Genomic DNA, 14,813 nt, shown 5'->3' on the forward strand with positions numbered 1-14,813 from the left:
TTTTTATGTCCGAAAATACCGGAATTATATATATATATATATATATATATATTTTTTTTTTGTGCTTTTATCTCCCTACCTCCGCATTTTTTTAAAAATTATATAATACTCATCAAATATACCTGCAAGAGCCTTAAAATGGACACCTATCCCTTAAGATGGACAAATGTCAAGATAATTTGTATAACACCAGCTCAAAAGTAACTTTGTAACCCATTAAAAATTTAATCAAATGTATACACAATATTTTGACTCAGAACTATTTAATACTATGGCAAAAGTGCACTTAAGTAATAGGGGCCAAATATTACCCCCCCCCCCCCCTCGCTTTGAAACTTTCAGGTATTTTTTGATGAACTCACAATCACCCCTGGTTATACATAAATTGGTTAATTCTAAAGCATCCAATAACATTGAAATTGAAAATTGAGAGGAGAATTAATGTAAGCCGTGTGGTAAAATCTATTGTTATGAGTTCACCCACTTCAAGAAATTCTTTGAATGAGGACAGTTTTTGAGAAAAGCACAGGAGATTTATTTACAGCTATGTAGCAATTGTAACTACAGGAAATGTTACAATTGCTAAATCAATCATCAGCAATTAAGCAAATATCAATTAACACCGTAAACTCAACGATCACACACGTATTTACATCAAAATACGCAAAAACACAGCACAAAGGCTAATACACACAGAGCTAAATACATGCTCTCCAGTGCACAGCTGATACGATTCACAAGCAAAAACCAACTCAATCCAACGATTCAAATGCCACACGGCATTTATACTGCTTTGGAAAGTTTGACAAAATTCTACAACTTTCTCATATTTTCTTTTTATTTCATTCACAAATCTTATCCTTTAGAAATGGAGGGATCATATACTTCATTTGAATGTAAGGGGGTTGTATATTCATTACAAGAAACTATTTACAGGTTATGTTACTAAGGCAGTTTTAGATGAAAGATAATGGAATAAATGCGAAATTTAGCTAGGTTAGAAAAAATTAATCATAAAAATAATTATTATTTACAGAATTTTTAACACTATTTATACCAAGCTGTATACCACCTATTTCTTCTCTCAAATTTTTAATTTTAAGTTTATTGGCTGCATTAGATTCAACGTATATTAAGGTAACTGCAATTTTTGAGTGTTGTAATCAAGAAATTACATACTCATTTTGTTTCATGCTTTTTTAGTGCAAGCCAAACATAGAGAAATAGTCTTTAGGTTTAATTTAGATATTTTTTTATACTTTAGTTTAAAGTTTCTTTGTTCTGAAATTTATTTGAGGTATACTTTCTAAGAATTCATAACATAAACTGTTATATCTCTTTTTGTTGTATAAGAAATCAGTATTCACATTCAGTCTGATATAAATGTATTGCACATAAAAATAAAACATCTTACATATACCACTAAACTGCTCTATAAATATTGCAATGTCTGTCCATTCTGATTTCAGTGGCACCTATCAAATCTCTCTGCAATGAAAGATATGAAGACTGGAAGAAAAAATTCCAACCACTAGGAGCCAACTGCATCCAGCTCACTGGGGACACTGAAACCGAGGACTATTTTGAGCTTCAGAAGTATTCCATCATTTTGACCACACCAGTGAGTCTTTTTAAACACATAAAGTATGCATAAGATAATTAATGTGTAAAGTCACTATCCTGATTATTCCTTTAACATTTGGGACTTAGTAACAAACGTCATTTAACCCCTCTCCTCGTCAAAATCATGGTTCAATGTCCTTTTAAAATTCATTGCTTAGTTTTCCCCGACCTCTTAGTATTCCCTAAATATGTGATCAACACTGATGGAAGAGTTCCGATATAATAATGTTAGGTATAAACCATAAAGATACTTATTCCCACCTTTGAATCAAGACTACTGTTTCCTTGTATTAAAGTGACTTGATAATTTTACATATTTGTTTGTTGTTTATATGTTCACTATAATATGTAAATTTTAAAAAAATGCTGAGGACTTAGGTAGGTTAAGTACTTTTAAATATTTATAGTTAGATCGTTGGACTCCATAGATTCAAATGAAAGTTATATGCTGCAACAAAAAAGGGGATTAAGTTATTCATCACTCTTCTCAATGTGTAAAGGAATCTTAAAATTTCAACCTTTTGTAAATAATGTTTCTTGTTTTCATTACAAAATCTATAGAAAGAATACATTTTAATTATCAACCAAACTTGAAGATCCCCCTCCCCCTTCCCCGCAAAAAAATCTTGAATTGCATGAGACTCAATACAAGTATTGCGGCTTTAACATTTTAAATTATGGTATATCACAGATGCATGCATTTAAAGCGTACTTTTTGAAAAAAAAAAAAAAAAATTCCAGTGAGTCAACAAATAATTTGAAGTTGTATTTTCAGTATGAAATAATGCAATTTTGTATTGATGTTTTTTTTCCTTTTAAGTTTTTTGATGGTTATGCAGTGTAAATAAAAATCCTTTTGATAGCTCTGAAATTTTTTATACATTCTGTAGGAAAAGTGGGACAGCATGACGAGATTGTGGAGAAATAACAGAAGCCTTGTTCTGATGGTTAAATTGATGCTCATTGATGAGGTAATTATTTTTGAATCTCTATTTTTTATGTAAAACAAACTGCTGAGCTACTGCCAGATCTCCGGATAAAAAACTGGATTTGTAGACTATATTCAAAAATCGTAGAACAGTAAACTCCCAATTATCGGAGGTTGGTTTATCCGTGGGTCTTTTCACAATCTTTTTTAAAATTTATGATTGTTTTATTGTTTGCTTTTAGATTTCATATATATTTTTTATATTCAATGTTAGTAAATGCAATGTAGCAACATGTTTAGTTATAATTTAAATGCATGTGAGAGTGTTATTAATAGTTTTTAGCTATCGTATACACTAAGTATTATTTTTTACTTATTATTTGAGATGTCCGCGGTTTTGACTTATCCACAGTTACCGTGCCACTCTATTCTGCGGATAATCCGGACTTTACTGTATATGTTTTCATAATTACTACTTTAATATTGTTTTATTTTTGTTTAATACTATTATAATCAATAAGGTTTATATTATTTGGTGCTTTCTTATTATGTTTATGGTTTACACTAATGCCCATCAAGCATATAGTAACTTAGGCTAGGAAAACACTGTGAATTACACATGTTTCTAAGTTTTCAAAAACCCTTTTCAAAGAGAAAATATGTTGTTGGTATAATTTGCTGTGGTATAATGGCATAAAGAGTTACTTCTTAGATAATGGCACTTTAGAGCAAAGAGGTATTGATAAATTTTTATCTTAATACTGAACTGTATTAAAAATTCTATTTTATTTGTTCTTGTCTTGAAACTTTGATTTATAACGCATAATTTTGAGCAAAACACAAATGAACTGTTTTTTAAAATTATATAAAGTTTTCTGAAATTTAAAAACAAGGTTTGTACACTCCTTCAAAACTCCTCCAATACTCCTTCAATTAGGAAAATTTTTTGAAGGGCCCTTCAAACTCCATCATTTTAGTTTTATCTCTTTCAAAATGCCTTCTTTTTTAGTTCAAGACTAAATTATCTTACTATATGACAGTAACTTAAAATACTTTTATCGACAACTTAACTTTGTCAGAAGAGCAAAGTTATTCGGGCGATTTTAATGTGTAGTAATTTTGTACATTTATTTTTTTCATAAAAATGTGACCTACAAATTGATTATGAAAGTCATAAATGTTGAAGGTGAAAATATTTTTACATGGATAAGACATTTCATAAGTGAAGTAAATGTAGTTTTATGATTATTGATTTCCTTCAACCACTCTCAGCAGCAGAAGTCAGTTTATATAATTATTATTTTAACATTTAAAAATACATAAGTAGATATGATTGTGTTAAAAGAACAGTTGTTTGGTAAATTCAGTTTTGACAATGTAAAAAGGGTCATCCACAAGTGATATCATGCCGGGGGAGAGAGGTTTATAAAGTTGTGACAAGGTGGGAGGTGAGAAGGTGATAAAAAGTGACATCATGCAGCTATTATGACAATATATTTATGAAAAATTTGACATGTGACAAGGGGGAGGAGTAAGGTAAGTGTGACACTTTGTGACAGAGGATAAAGTCGATCGAATATGTTGAAAATAGTGTGACATCATTTAAGGACAGCCCAAAAGTACTCCTTCAAAATCTCATTTTACTCCTTCAAAACTCCTTCATTTTATTTCTGGAATTTAGTACAAACCCTGTAAAAAGTAACAAATGTTTTTCTGCTAAGGGTGATCAAAACTTGCTCTTTCTTCACATTGCCTCTCAATATTATGAAGGTGTCTGGATTTAGCCAATATAAATTTCGGAGTCTATCTCCGAGGGTTGTGTTAGTCGCCGAAGTTTTAAGACCACTGACGCAAGGTGTCAAAAATTTCAATTGAAATTCCGCACAGATTCACCTTCTCAATGAAGAGCAACGAGGAGCCACAATGGAAGCCGCACTCAGCCGCATGAAGACGATACAGTCCGTATTGGAGTGTGAATCACTGGTGAAGAAGGTCTCTCAAGTTCCACTGAGATTCGTGGCAGTTTCTGCTACATTTCCCAATGCAGAGGATGTAAGTTATGCATTCGTTTCCCTTTGTATTTATTTGAATTAATTTGAAGGGTAATTCTTGAAAAAATGTCCCATGCGTAACGCTAAGTTTTTCATTTTGTTCAAGTAGCTATTGATTATATATGAGATTAACTGTTATGCTTTGATAGTATATTAAAGCATGTATTATTCCCCAACAGCATTATTTTGGAAGAATTTGGTTAGCTGGAGAAAATAAAAAACTTATCGTTACACACGGGCTTGTTTTCGAGAATCGCCCTGAAGCATGTTTTCAAAGGTTTTTTTCCAATTTAGACGCAACTCAATGTATGAATAAGTTGTATCCCCAAACATAGGTGCTCGCAGAGTTTGAGAAAAGGTGTACCACCAGGGGCGTAGCTAAGGGGGGGGTTTTGGGGACAAACCCCCCCCCCCCCCCCCGAAAAGTTAGTCTCAAAAAAAAAGAGAAAAAGAAGAGAGAAGTGAAAGAAAAAAAAAAGAAGAAAAGGAAAAAATTCCAAGCGATTATACATATATATATATATATATATATATATATATATATATAAAAGAAGTAACCCCCCCCCCCCGAAAGTCGGGTCTAGCTACGCCACTGTGTACCACTGTACCAGGAAGTTTAAATTAACGCGGAGGGAGGGTTCCACACTTGCTCGTGCAAGGAAAGGTTTTAAAAATTGTCAGTAAGAAAGCATTTTCAAAGTGTATGAGGTATGCAGTTAATGAGTACTAAAACGTAAGATGATAGCTATTTTTGTATTAACTTTTGTTTGTGCTAATGGAGGTTATACAGTACTGATGAGCTAAGCGCAAAAGTCGTATCTGCAGCTAAGCTCAAAATGAAAAATTGCCGTTTGAAGTTTTGCACCTCCATTTATTTGATTCAGATGCAACTTTTTCAGATTTTTTAAAAAAAATATTTCTTATTGACAAATGACCATACAACATAGTATTTAGGTGACATGTGTGACAAAGAACCACCTGGTGACCCTAACTCAATTTTGATGAAAAGTGTAGATACTATTTTTGTGCTTAGCACGGCAGAGTACCCCTGTGACCCCTGTGCACACGCCTATGCCGATGTTCCCGAAACTGTTTGAATTGAATTGTTAGTTAGTTGCAATGCTTTATTGTAGCACCATTGATCTTGCTCTTGTATTCATCATCATTAAATACCATGAAATCATAAAAGGACATAAAATATAAGGACAAGTGTCAGGAGTAAACAGTTGGGAAACGCATTGATTGTGACACGAGCATTTCCACATCCAGTAACTATAACTGCTACAAAAACACTTCCACTTGCAGTAATACTGTGGTAGATCTCACAAAGTGAACTACTCAAAATTCCCCAAATGTCCAATTTTAAAGGATTGTCAAACTGAAACTCATATCCTGCATTACAAATCAGCTACGTGGATTAAAAAAAAAAAAAAAAGCTTAGAACGGCCGAACTAAAATGTACATGATCATCGGAAATTTTGCTCATTCCAAGGGAAACGTGTTAAGATTTCTTGAAACAGCGCCATGAATAACAAAATTAAGCACACATCTGCATGAACTTGACAATTCTTGCTTTAAAAGTTCAACTACATGAAGGATAATTAATCAAATTAATTAAAATTTATCGAATTAGACAATTAAATTTATTACATTTTAACTTGCATTCAATGGTACTCCTTGCTTTCAGTAGTGGTATCTGTGTTGTTTCCCTTTCATCTTTTTTCACCAATCTAGTCACTGAAATTTTTTAGAATAAAGTTTTGATTATCTACAAGTGCAGATTGTTTTTTGAAAAGTTATTGTTTCATATTGTTATTATTCCATGGAAGTTGTCTCTAAATTTATGGAATACCTTTTGCCTTAAATTAACTTTTTTTTAAATCAACATATTTGAAGAAAAACAGCTTTATTTTAATGTAACAAGAAATTTTTTTACTGTTGAACATTGACAGTAATGAAATATTGCTTACAAATTTAAATTGAAACTGCTATCTTTAAATCGAGACTGGAATTTTAAGAATGTCCCTGAATGGTTTTGTGTTTTACAACTGAAAAATACATTCCCCCCCCCCCCTTTTTTTTGCAAGGATCCATATAAAGATCAAAAGATAAAACTGGATGCTTATGCTCATTTAAAATTTTGTTATTAAATTTTAGTCTGAGAATTTTTATAGCCTTCTTCACTAGAATGTTTGATCATTTTCATAATTACATGAAAAATGGCAATAATAATAAGATAATAAATTATCCCATGACGAATGAAACTAGTGCATATTTTTAATTCTCCCTCTCTTTCTCTCTAAATTACTTTTCGTAACTTGAAATGCATAAATGCATTAAAATGACACCATATAAGACCCGAGGCATTCATAAGTTTGAATCTTGGCTCTTGTTGCAATAAAATGAATTTAAAAAAAAAAACAAATGTGTTCTAAAACCTTTGAGACTCATTATTATAATATAATTTATATTAGAATCACCGTGCTTCCATTGATTGAGAAGGGTGCAATTTCAGTGCTTATCCACAGGGTGTTTCATATAGAATGAAACAAAAAGAATAGCGCAGTACAAATTCTGTTATTGATTTAGTAAGCTGAAACTAATAAATTCTGAAGCTGATCATACAAGTTTCTTATAGCAACAGCAAAAAGTTTTTCTGTTCAGAAATTGCGCCTGGAAGCATTTATGATCAAAATGGTGGCATCCACGCAAGAGTGTGTTGTGTTTTGAAATACACATTAATGTCATTTATCATTTTTCAAAGACATTTTTGCTCCAATTTTTCTTTTATATTGTTCATTGAAATATAATGCTGTGGGAAAGTAGGGTGCAATATCTGCCAAGCAATATATTTTTTAAATTTTTTTTGCAATTTTATCATTGTACTTTGGCTTTATTGTATAAGCTTACTTATTTGGTTTCCGCTAAAAAAAAAGCACAAAAAAAAAAAAAAAAAAAAAAAAAATAGAATTTCAACTTTTTTTTATCGTTAGTATATGGAACCCACAACAATTTCTTCAAATATTTCAAAAACTTAATTTTGCAGATACTGCGATTTACCCTCCCACAGCAGCATACATATATGCTTGTGTGCATTTATATGTCAAATCATTTTAAAGTGTGATGCAATTGCATACATTTTATAGGCTGTTGAGTGGTTAAGCACATCAAAATTGAAAGGGATTTCATACAAGTATGTTTCAACTCAGTTTGCAGCTTTGCTTCTTTGTTACTGTCCCTCTTTTTACATTTGTTTATTAATTAATGTCCTTGTATTCTATGTACTTGATTATAGATTAAATGAAAATTTGAGACCGGTGGAACTGAAGAAAGTTGTGATTGGTTATCCATGTGCGGAGAATTTCTCGGAGTTCCGATTTGACCTCATGTTGAGTTACAAACTGGCAAATGTTATCCATACTTATTCTGAAAGGAAGCCAACTTTAGTTGTAAGTGCTATCTTTACTAATAATAAAGTTGAAAATCTCTCTGTCTGTCAGGATCTCTGTTACGTGTATAGCGCCTAGACCGTCTGGCGGATTTTAATGAAATTTGGCACAAAGTTAGTTTGTAGCATAGGGGTGTGCATTTCAAAGCAATTTTTGGAAAATTCGATGTGATTCTTTTTCTATTCCAATTTTAAGAACAAAATTATCATAAGATGGACGAGTAAATTACGAAATTATCATAATGTGAACCGTAACATGGGCGCAAGCCAATTGGCAAGATACGAAATTATCATAACATGGAACCGTAACATGGGTACACGCCAATTGGCGAGAAAATTCACCATACATTATTTGTAAATATACAGGCGAACCGAAAGACTTTTAATTTTTCTATTACGGGCAAAGTTGTGCGTGTATCACTAGTATTTTAATAAAAGTGATAATTTCAGATTAAATAAATTCCTTTCTGTTAAACATAAGACTCTGAAAGCATGTTGGATGAGCTAATATGAAAAATGACGAGGAAGTTTATGGTTTAATAAATATAAAAATACATTCTAACCCCTACTTTAGTGACTGTCAAGGGGTTGGAAAAAGTTATCGTTAAATCAAGGGTATCATCAAATCAAGGAGCGTAGACATTTAATGCAGTCAAATCCAGAGCCGTGAAATGCATCATTAAATTGAGAATATCGTTCAATTGGTTATCGTTAAATTGAAGTTATACTGTGTTTCATTTTTTACTCTGTACTACTTTGATGATCATGCATTACTTCCAAACAAGGTCATAAAAATAGCTTGAAAGTTGTTCATGTCGTATGTAAAAAAAATGCAATGAACATGTGAATAAACTTCTGATTGTATCTCGTTGCTCTTAATGAGCCAATCTGTGCTTTTATCCTCAATAGTTGATGATGTGGAAGAGGGGTTTCCAACATTTTTTACTCAAATGTAATTTTTTGGAGATGAGGCGGGCCAATAATCAAAAATTCTTTCAGTTTCAATGGTTTCCTTTGTGCTTGCTTCTGTCCTCAAATCGAGGGTTCAGATGCTCTCTTTGGAAGCCCTAAAAACACATTTCTAAACAGCTTTGATGATGTCAGAATTCATGTCAGAATTTTTTTGATATTGAGAGTTTCAAAAATGCAATTTTTTAAGCTATATATTATGTTGTGATATTCGGGTAGGAGATTGTTGCTCTCCCTGGAAATCGTTTGAAATTAAAATCTTCAAAACTCCATTTTAAGCTATTTTGGGTCAAATGAGGGATAAAAGACAAAAAGAAGCTCTTCTACATACATTTTTTTATATTAATTTTGATAAAAGTCTTAAAAATGCAATTTTGAACTATATTTGGTGATTTTAGGGAGAATGAAATTCGGAGACTTTCCTCTGGACCTTTTTCTGACTATCCTCATGCTCTGTAGTGGTCTTTGAGATTTTCTGAACTTAGTTTTTTTTTTTAATGCTTAAAAGGAAATATATTATCAAATTATAATAAAAAAAAATCAGTTTTTAAGCTTTTGGCAGGCCGAGAAAAATTTACTTGCAAGTCAGATTTGGCCTTCAGTCCATAGGTTGGAGACGCCTGATCTAGAATAAATTTGAAGATTTGAATAAATGAGATTTTACTTCATTATCCAACTAGTGGTACCCGCACGACTTTGCCCGTAGTAGAAAATGAAAAGGTCATTTGGTTCGCCTGTATATTTACAAATAATGGATGATAAAATTCTCGCCAATTTGCTATGTTCATTAAAGTGCCCATTTTATGGTTCTACGTTATGATAATTTGGTAATTTACTCGTCCACAGTATGATAATTTGCTCCGTTAATTGTTCTTAAAATTGAAATAGAAAAAGAGTAAAATCGAATTTTCGAAAAAACCGCTTCGTGGTGCACACCCCATGCTACAAAGTAGTTTTGTGCCAAATTTCATGAAAATCTGTTGAACGGTCTAGGCGCTATGCGCGCCACAGAAATCTTGACAGACATCACTCCCCGAAGGTCCCTTGTTCCTGTCACTGAGGTAACTTGCCCATGTATGGGACCTCCGGGGATCTTGACAGACAGACATCCAGACCGAAAGAGATCCAGATATTCAGACAGAGAGGCTTTCAGCTTTATTATTAGTAAAAATACGGAAAAAGAACTGAAAATTTGAAAATTTTATGTTTTCTAAAAATTTTATTTAATTATGAAAACTTAGATACCCACAACAATTAGGAAAGTAAACAAAATAAATTTAAGAAATAGTAGTATTAATTTCTATTACGTGGCAAAGACGAAAATTTCTCTATTAACGTTTGCTTTTCTAGTTGTTCCCTTTATCTTCTTAACAGTTAGGACATTATTGGAGCAGTTCTTCAAATGAAAACAACTTTTCTCTTAGAGAAATACTTAGGGAAGTTTTTGTTAAGTTTACCAATTTGAAGTTTGCATTGTGAAGTCATTATCAAGAATACTTTTCATGACATAGCCATGAAGGAGTTTGAAAAGTTGTTTTTATATCTTCAGTTCGCCTTTGAAACATTTAAATAGAGAAAAATTAGAGATTTGACAACAAGGAGAAAAAATAATAATGTTTAATATTATTTTAAAGAACTGGGAAATAATGGAGTTGCTTTTTCACTTTTTTTTTTTTTTTTGGAAACAGCACAAAAGAACAAAAGAAGGGCGCAAAAGTGCAAGAAATTTTCTTGAAATTTCCCCAGAAGGTGGATGAAATTTTCATTTTGAATTTCATGCTATTTTAATTTTCATTTGAAAACAGTTTCTTGACTCATGCAGTTCTTACTGCTGAAGTAACTATATGCCGAGACGGAGGAGTCAAACTGTTGTCAGAGGAATAAATTGCCCAAAATATTCTGCTGAGGGATAGACACTTGCTCATTCTTTGAAACAATTGTATTTTAAGTGTCATAAGTTTTTATTTAAGTTTAGTTTTTTAAACATTCTGATAGTAATATCATTACAAAATACAAAATCTTAATCGCGTGAAGATTTCTAATAGGATTTTTTTTTTTGTATTATTATAAAAGACTATTCATGCCTCCTACTTTCTTAAACTGCCCAAAACTTTTGAACACATAGAGAAATTCTTTGTATTTGATATGAAAATAAAAATACATTTTTTATGACTTTAATTATTTACTATTATTATGTGTTTCAAATTCATTGTTGGAAAATTATATAATCTCTGGAATTATGTTTTGCAATGAGTATATATTAGGGTGGCCCTTAGCTATAGGGTATTTTTCGAAAGTTAAAATTTTATTGCTCCCAACCTCTTATCTTGTTCCAATGAATAATAAAGCAGGCTGTGTAAAATTTCTCTTCATTTGGACAATTTCTAGGGGTGCCGCAAACGACTTGAAGTTCAGCAAATCCTAGAAATCTTGTGCTTTTTTAACAATATTTAATTTTTCTTACATGGGCGGATTTATGGGGGGCAGAGGGGGGCAATGCCCCCCCCCAGTTTTGGGAGGACTTTATGTAGTAACAACACATCTTCCAAAAATTAAAATAAAAAAAAATATTTTTTTTCTTTTTTGAATAGTTCAGAAGGGCATGGGTGGATTTATAGGGGGGCATAGGGGCAAGGCCCCCCAGTTTTGGGAGGACTTTATATAATAACAACACATCTTCCAAAATCTTTAAAAAAAATCATGACTTTATCTTTTTTGAATAGTTCAATGAAAATGAAGAGAAAAGCGAATGTCCTTTTCTGATGAGAGAAAAGAAAAGGAAAAAAAAACGAACATTAAATACAAATAGTACAGCTGTCACTGGGGTGCTGAAAATGTGTCTAAATTCACTATTTTGGATTGAAAACCATTTGGGCAAGTACATGAATGAAAATATAGGCTAAACAAGCTATACATTAAACTATAACACTTATAATAATTGACAATTAATTTAACAAATTAGAACCTAAAGCAAAGAGGAAATCTCCCCCCCCCCCCATTCGCGCTAACAGAACGATCTACTCGTTATGATTTGTGTCAACATTTAAAGTATTATTTGTGCATAATATTTATGTTCTTAGTAGATTAATTGGCTTTTTGAGAAATTCTAAAAAACAAGTTTTTTTTTCTCTCTCTTTTTTAAAAAAATTTTTAAGAGAGAGAGAAAGAAAATAAATACTATCGCAAATTGAATAAATTTCAATTATCTGAGTTTTTTGATTAAATGAATCTTTTTACTTAGAGGGAGAGTACAATTTTACTTACTTTATAAATACTGTTTAAAAAGTAAGGTAAGTCATAATCATCTAAGTCTAAGTGAGTCAGTCCTTGTCATTATTGAAATCTAAATAATTGAGTCATCAAAAGTTTTGGAAAAATTTGCTGAAATTTTATAAAAGTCTATAAAAACCTAACAAAGATTGGTAAAATCGTAAAAATCCTTTAACCGTAAAAACTGACGAATTTTCACAAAAATTACAAAAAATGAAGCAAAAATCTGAATTACAAACAGGGTCGAATTTGCCTGTAAGATGAACAAGCTATTGCTTAGGGCCCCTGCTTTGAAGTGGTTTCCTAGCTCCAAAAAAAAAAAAAAAAAAAAAAAATTCATGATTCGCTCCTTAAAAAATGGAAATTGCTTGAAAAAACCATTTTCATTTTTAAGTGCTTGAAAACCTTGAAAATTTGGAAACGTGTGGCTACAAACCTTAAATTTTAAAATTTCTAACAAATGGTAGAGAGGGAGGAATGCCAAAGTATGTCAAATTCAGCTCCTTGCCGCATCCTGTATTAAAAATGTAAAAATCATGGTTCTCACGTTTGTAACATATTATTTGAAATAAATTTTTGTGACTCACATGTTTTATACATTGAAATTTATTCAATCCCGAATGCAGTATTTTGGAAATTCTTTTGTATTGAATCCTTTTATCTTACTTCTTCTGCATATTGTCTATTTGTTTAGCACGGAAAAAAATACCCACTACTTCTATTTCTTTTCGTTTTCTGCCCCACTTTCAACTGAAGAAAAGTTGTTGTCATGAGAAATCTATGGTTTCTTTTTTCTTTTAAATTTAAAATAGCTATTTCTTACAAAGTTAGAACAGGACTAAAAATTTACAATCAAGTACTAAAATATCAGAGACTGGAAAGTACAAATGAAGTGCGTAAAATAATTTTATTTATTCTAGAGTCCTTGAAAATAATTAGATAAGTCTTTGAAAATCCTAAGCAAAGTGGGCTCTAATTACTTCTACTGCATATTGCTAATCTGTTTACCCAGGGGGGAAAAATGATACACTACCTCTATTCCTTTTCGTTTTCTGCATTACTTATAATTAAAAAAAGGTTGTTGTAATGAGAAATCTGTAGTTTATGTTTTCTTTCAAACTTAAAATGGCTGTTTCTTACAAAGTTTGAACAATACTGTACAACTATATAATCTAGTTATCAATTTCTATGTCTATCCAATTAACCTTTATAAGGCTTCAAAATGTAGAATTTTCTATCCATTTTACAAAATTTCCTCCGAGGGAGAAACCCCCAATCCCCTAAAATTGGAGACATTCTATTCCCACTTAAAAGGAGCCTTGCATCACTCTCTTGATACCAGCTCCCTCTCTTAAGGTCAATTCAAAAAGGACAGCATGGAAGCACACATTAATGGAAACGACACATAAAAAAGTAAAGCATGGACTTATGCATCACAGGAAACAGACAAAAACATGGGAGTGGGGGGGGGGGGGGGCAATAAAAATGTTGCTGGAAAAAAAAAAAATCCTGCCCCCCCAGGAACTCAGTCCTAAATCCGCCTATGTTTCTTTACTAACACAACAGCTTTTAGAGGATAAATACATTTTATTATGACAAACAATTTCTACAGAACCAAAACACAGCGGGAACAAGCGAATGTTCAACATTATTTTTTCCTAAGTGAGGATTTAGTAGCAGTAGGGTATCTTTTGCGATCTTCAGCAACAATTTGTAAAACAAATTGTTTTTCATTTTCATCTTTTGTAAGAATATTGTTGTATTCCTGAATTAGTTTGACCCCTCTTTCTGCAGCATCATTCACAACAATTATTTTATCAAGTTTTTCCTTTCCACTTGTGTAACCAGGGTCATCTTTCCAAGTTGAAGGGTCTTTGTTGAGAAAATCAGAACTTACAGAAAATCGGGTGAGGAAATGTTTTGTAACAGGTGTCACAAAAGATGAAAATTCGTTGTTAATAAACTTAGAAAAATTGTTTTGATGTGGAATGTATCTCTTTTGTTGGTTTTCTGCTTCTTGCGATTCTTCATCTTTATCTGCTTCCAACATAATTTGTGCCATGTTTCTCTTAACCGAGGTTGGAACATTATCATCAAATAAGGATAGAGCCATAGTTTCAGGAGCTAAGTACCAGAGATGTTTTGAAAATTTTTTGAGAGCAACAATACTGATTTCTGTATCAATATCCTGGTAATCGATCAGTTGACGCATAAATAGGAAATCGTGATATGGAGCTTTAACTGCTTCCGGGGAGAGAAACCAAGATCGAACGTAGACTCGAGCAAGAAAAATACATATTCTTCTTAAAGAGTTCTTCTCCCTTTCAGGTAAGGGAAACTGATCCTGAAATAAGTAAATCTTGAGTGCATAAATGGACTTTGACATCCACCTAGCATGACTTACAGCTCCTGGCTTACGAAATGATATTCCACACTTTGGAATCCCACCAAGAAATATCATACTTAATTCCAACAGTTCTCGGTAATCATCGTGCTGTTGTTTCCGAGCTGAAAGGTGTTGATC

At 32.0% G+C, this 14,813-nt stretch overlaps 1 protein-coding gene across 1 annotated transcript in view; it reads left to right on the forward strand.

Annotated features, from left to right (window-relative positions):
* The window catches only part of LOC129223311 (probable ATP-dependent DNA helicase HFM1), a 120,561-nt gene that overhangs the window by 28,156 nt on the left and 77,592 nt on the right, over nt 1-14,813 (forward strand). The window contains exons 6-10 of the mRNA XM_054857877.1: nt 1,470-1,621; nt 2,514-2,594; nt 4,439-4,603; nt 7,749-7,795; nt 7,898-8,051. Of these exons, the coding sequence (XP_054713852.1) occupies nt 1,470-1,621; nt 2,514-2,594; nt 4,439-4,603; nt 7,749-7,795; nt 7,898-8,051 (599 nt within the window). The remainder of the gene's footprint in view (nt 1-1,469; nt 1,622-2,513; nt 2,595-4,438; nt 4,604-7,748; nt 7,796-7,897; nt 8,052-14,813) is intronic.

The sequence above is a fragment of the Uloborus diversus genome, chromosome 5, assembly GCF_026930045.1.
Source record: "Uloborus diversus isolate 005 chromosome 5, Udiv.v.3.1, whole genome shotgun sequence".
Taxonomy (NCBI): domain Eukaryota; kingdom Metazoa; phylum Arthropoda; class Arachnida; order Araneae; family Uloboridae; genus Uloborus; species Uloborus diversus.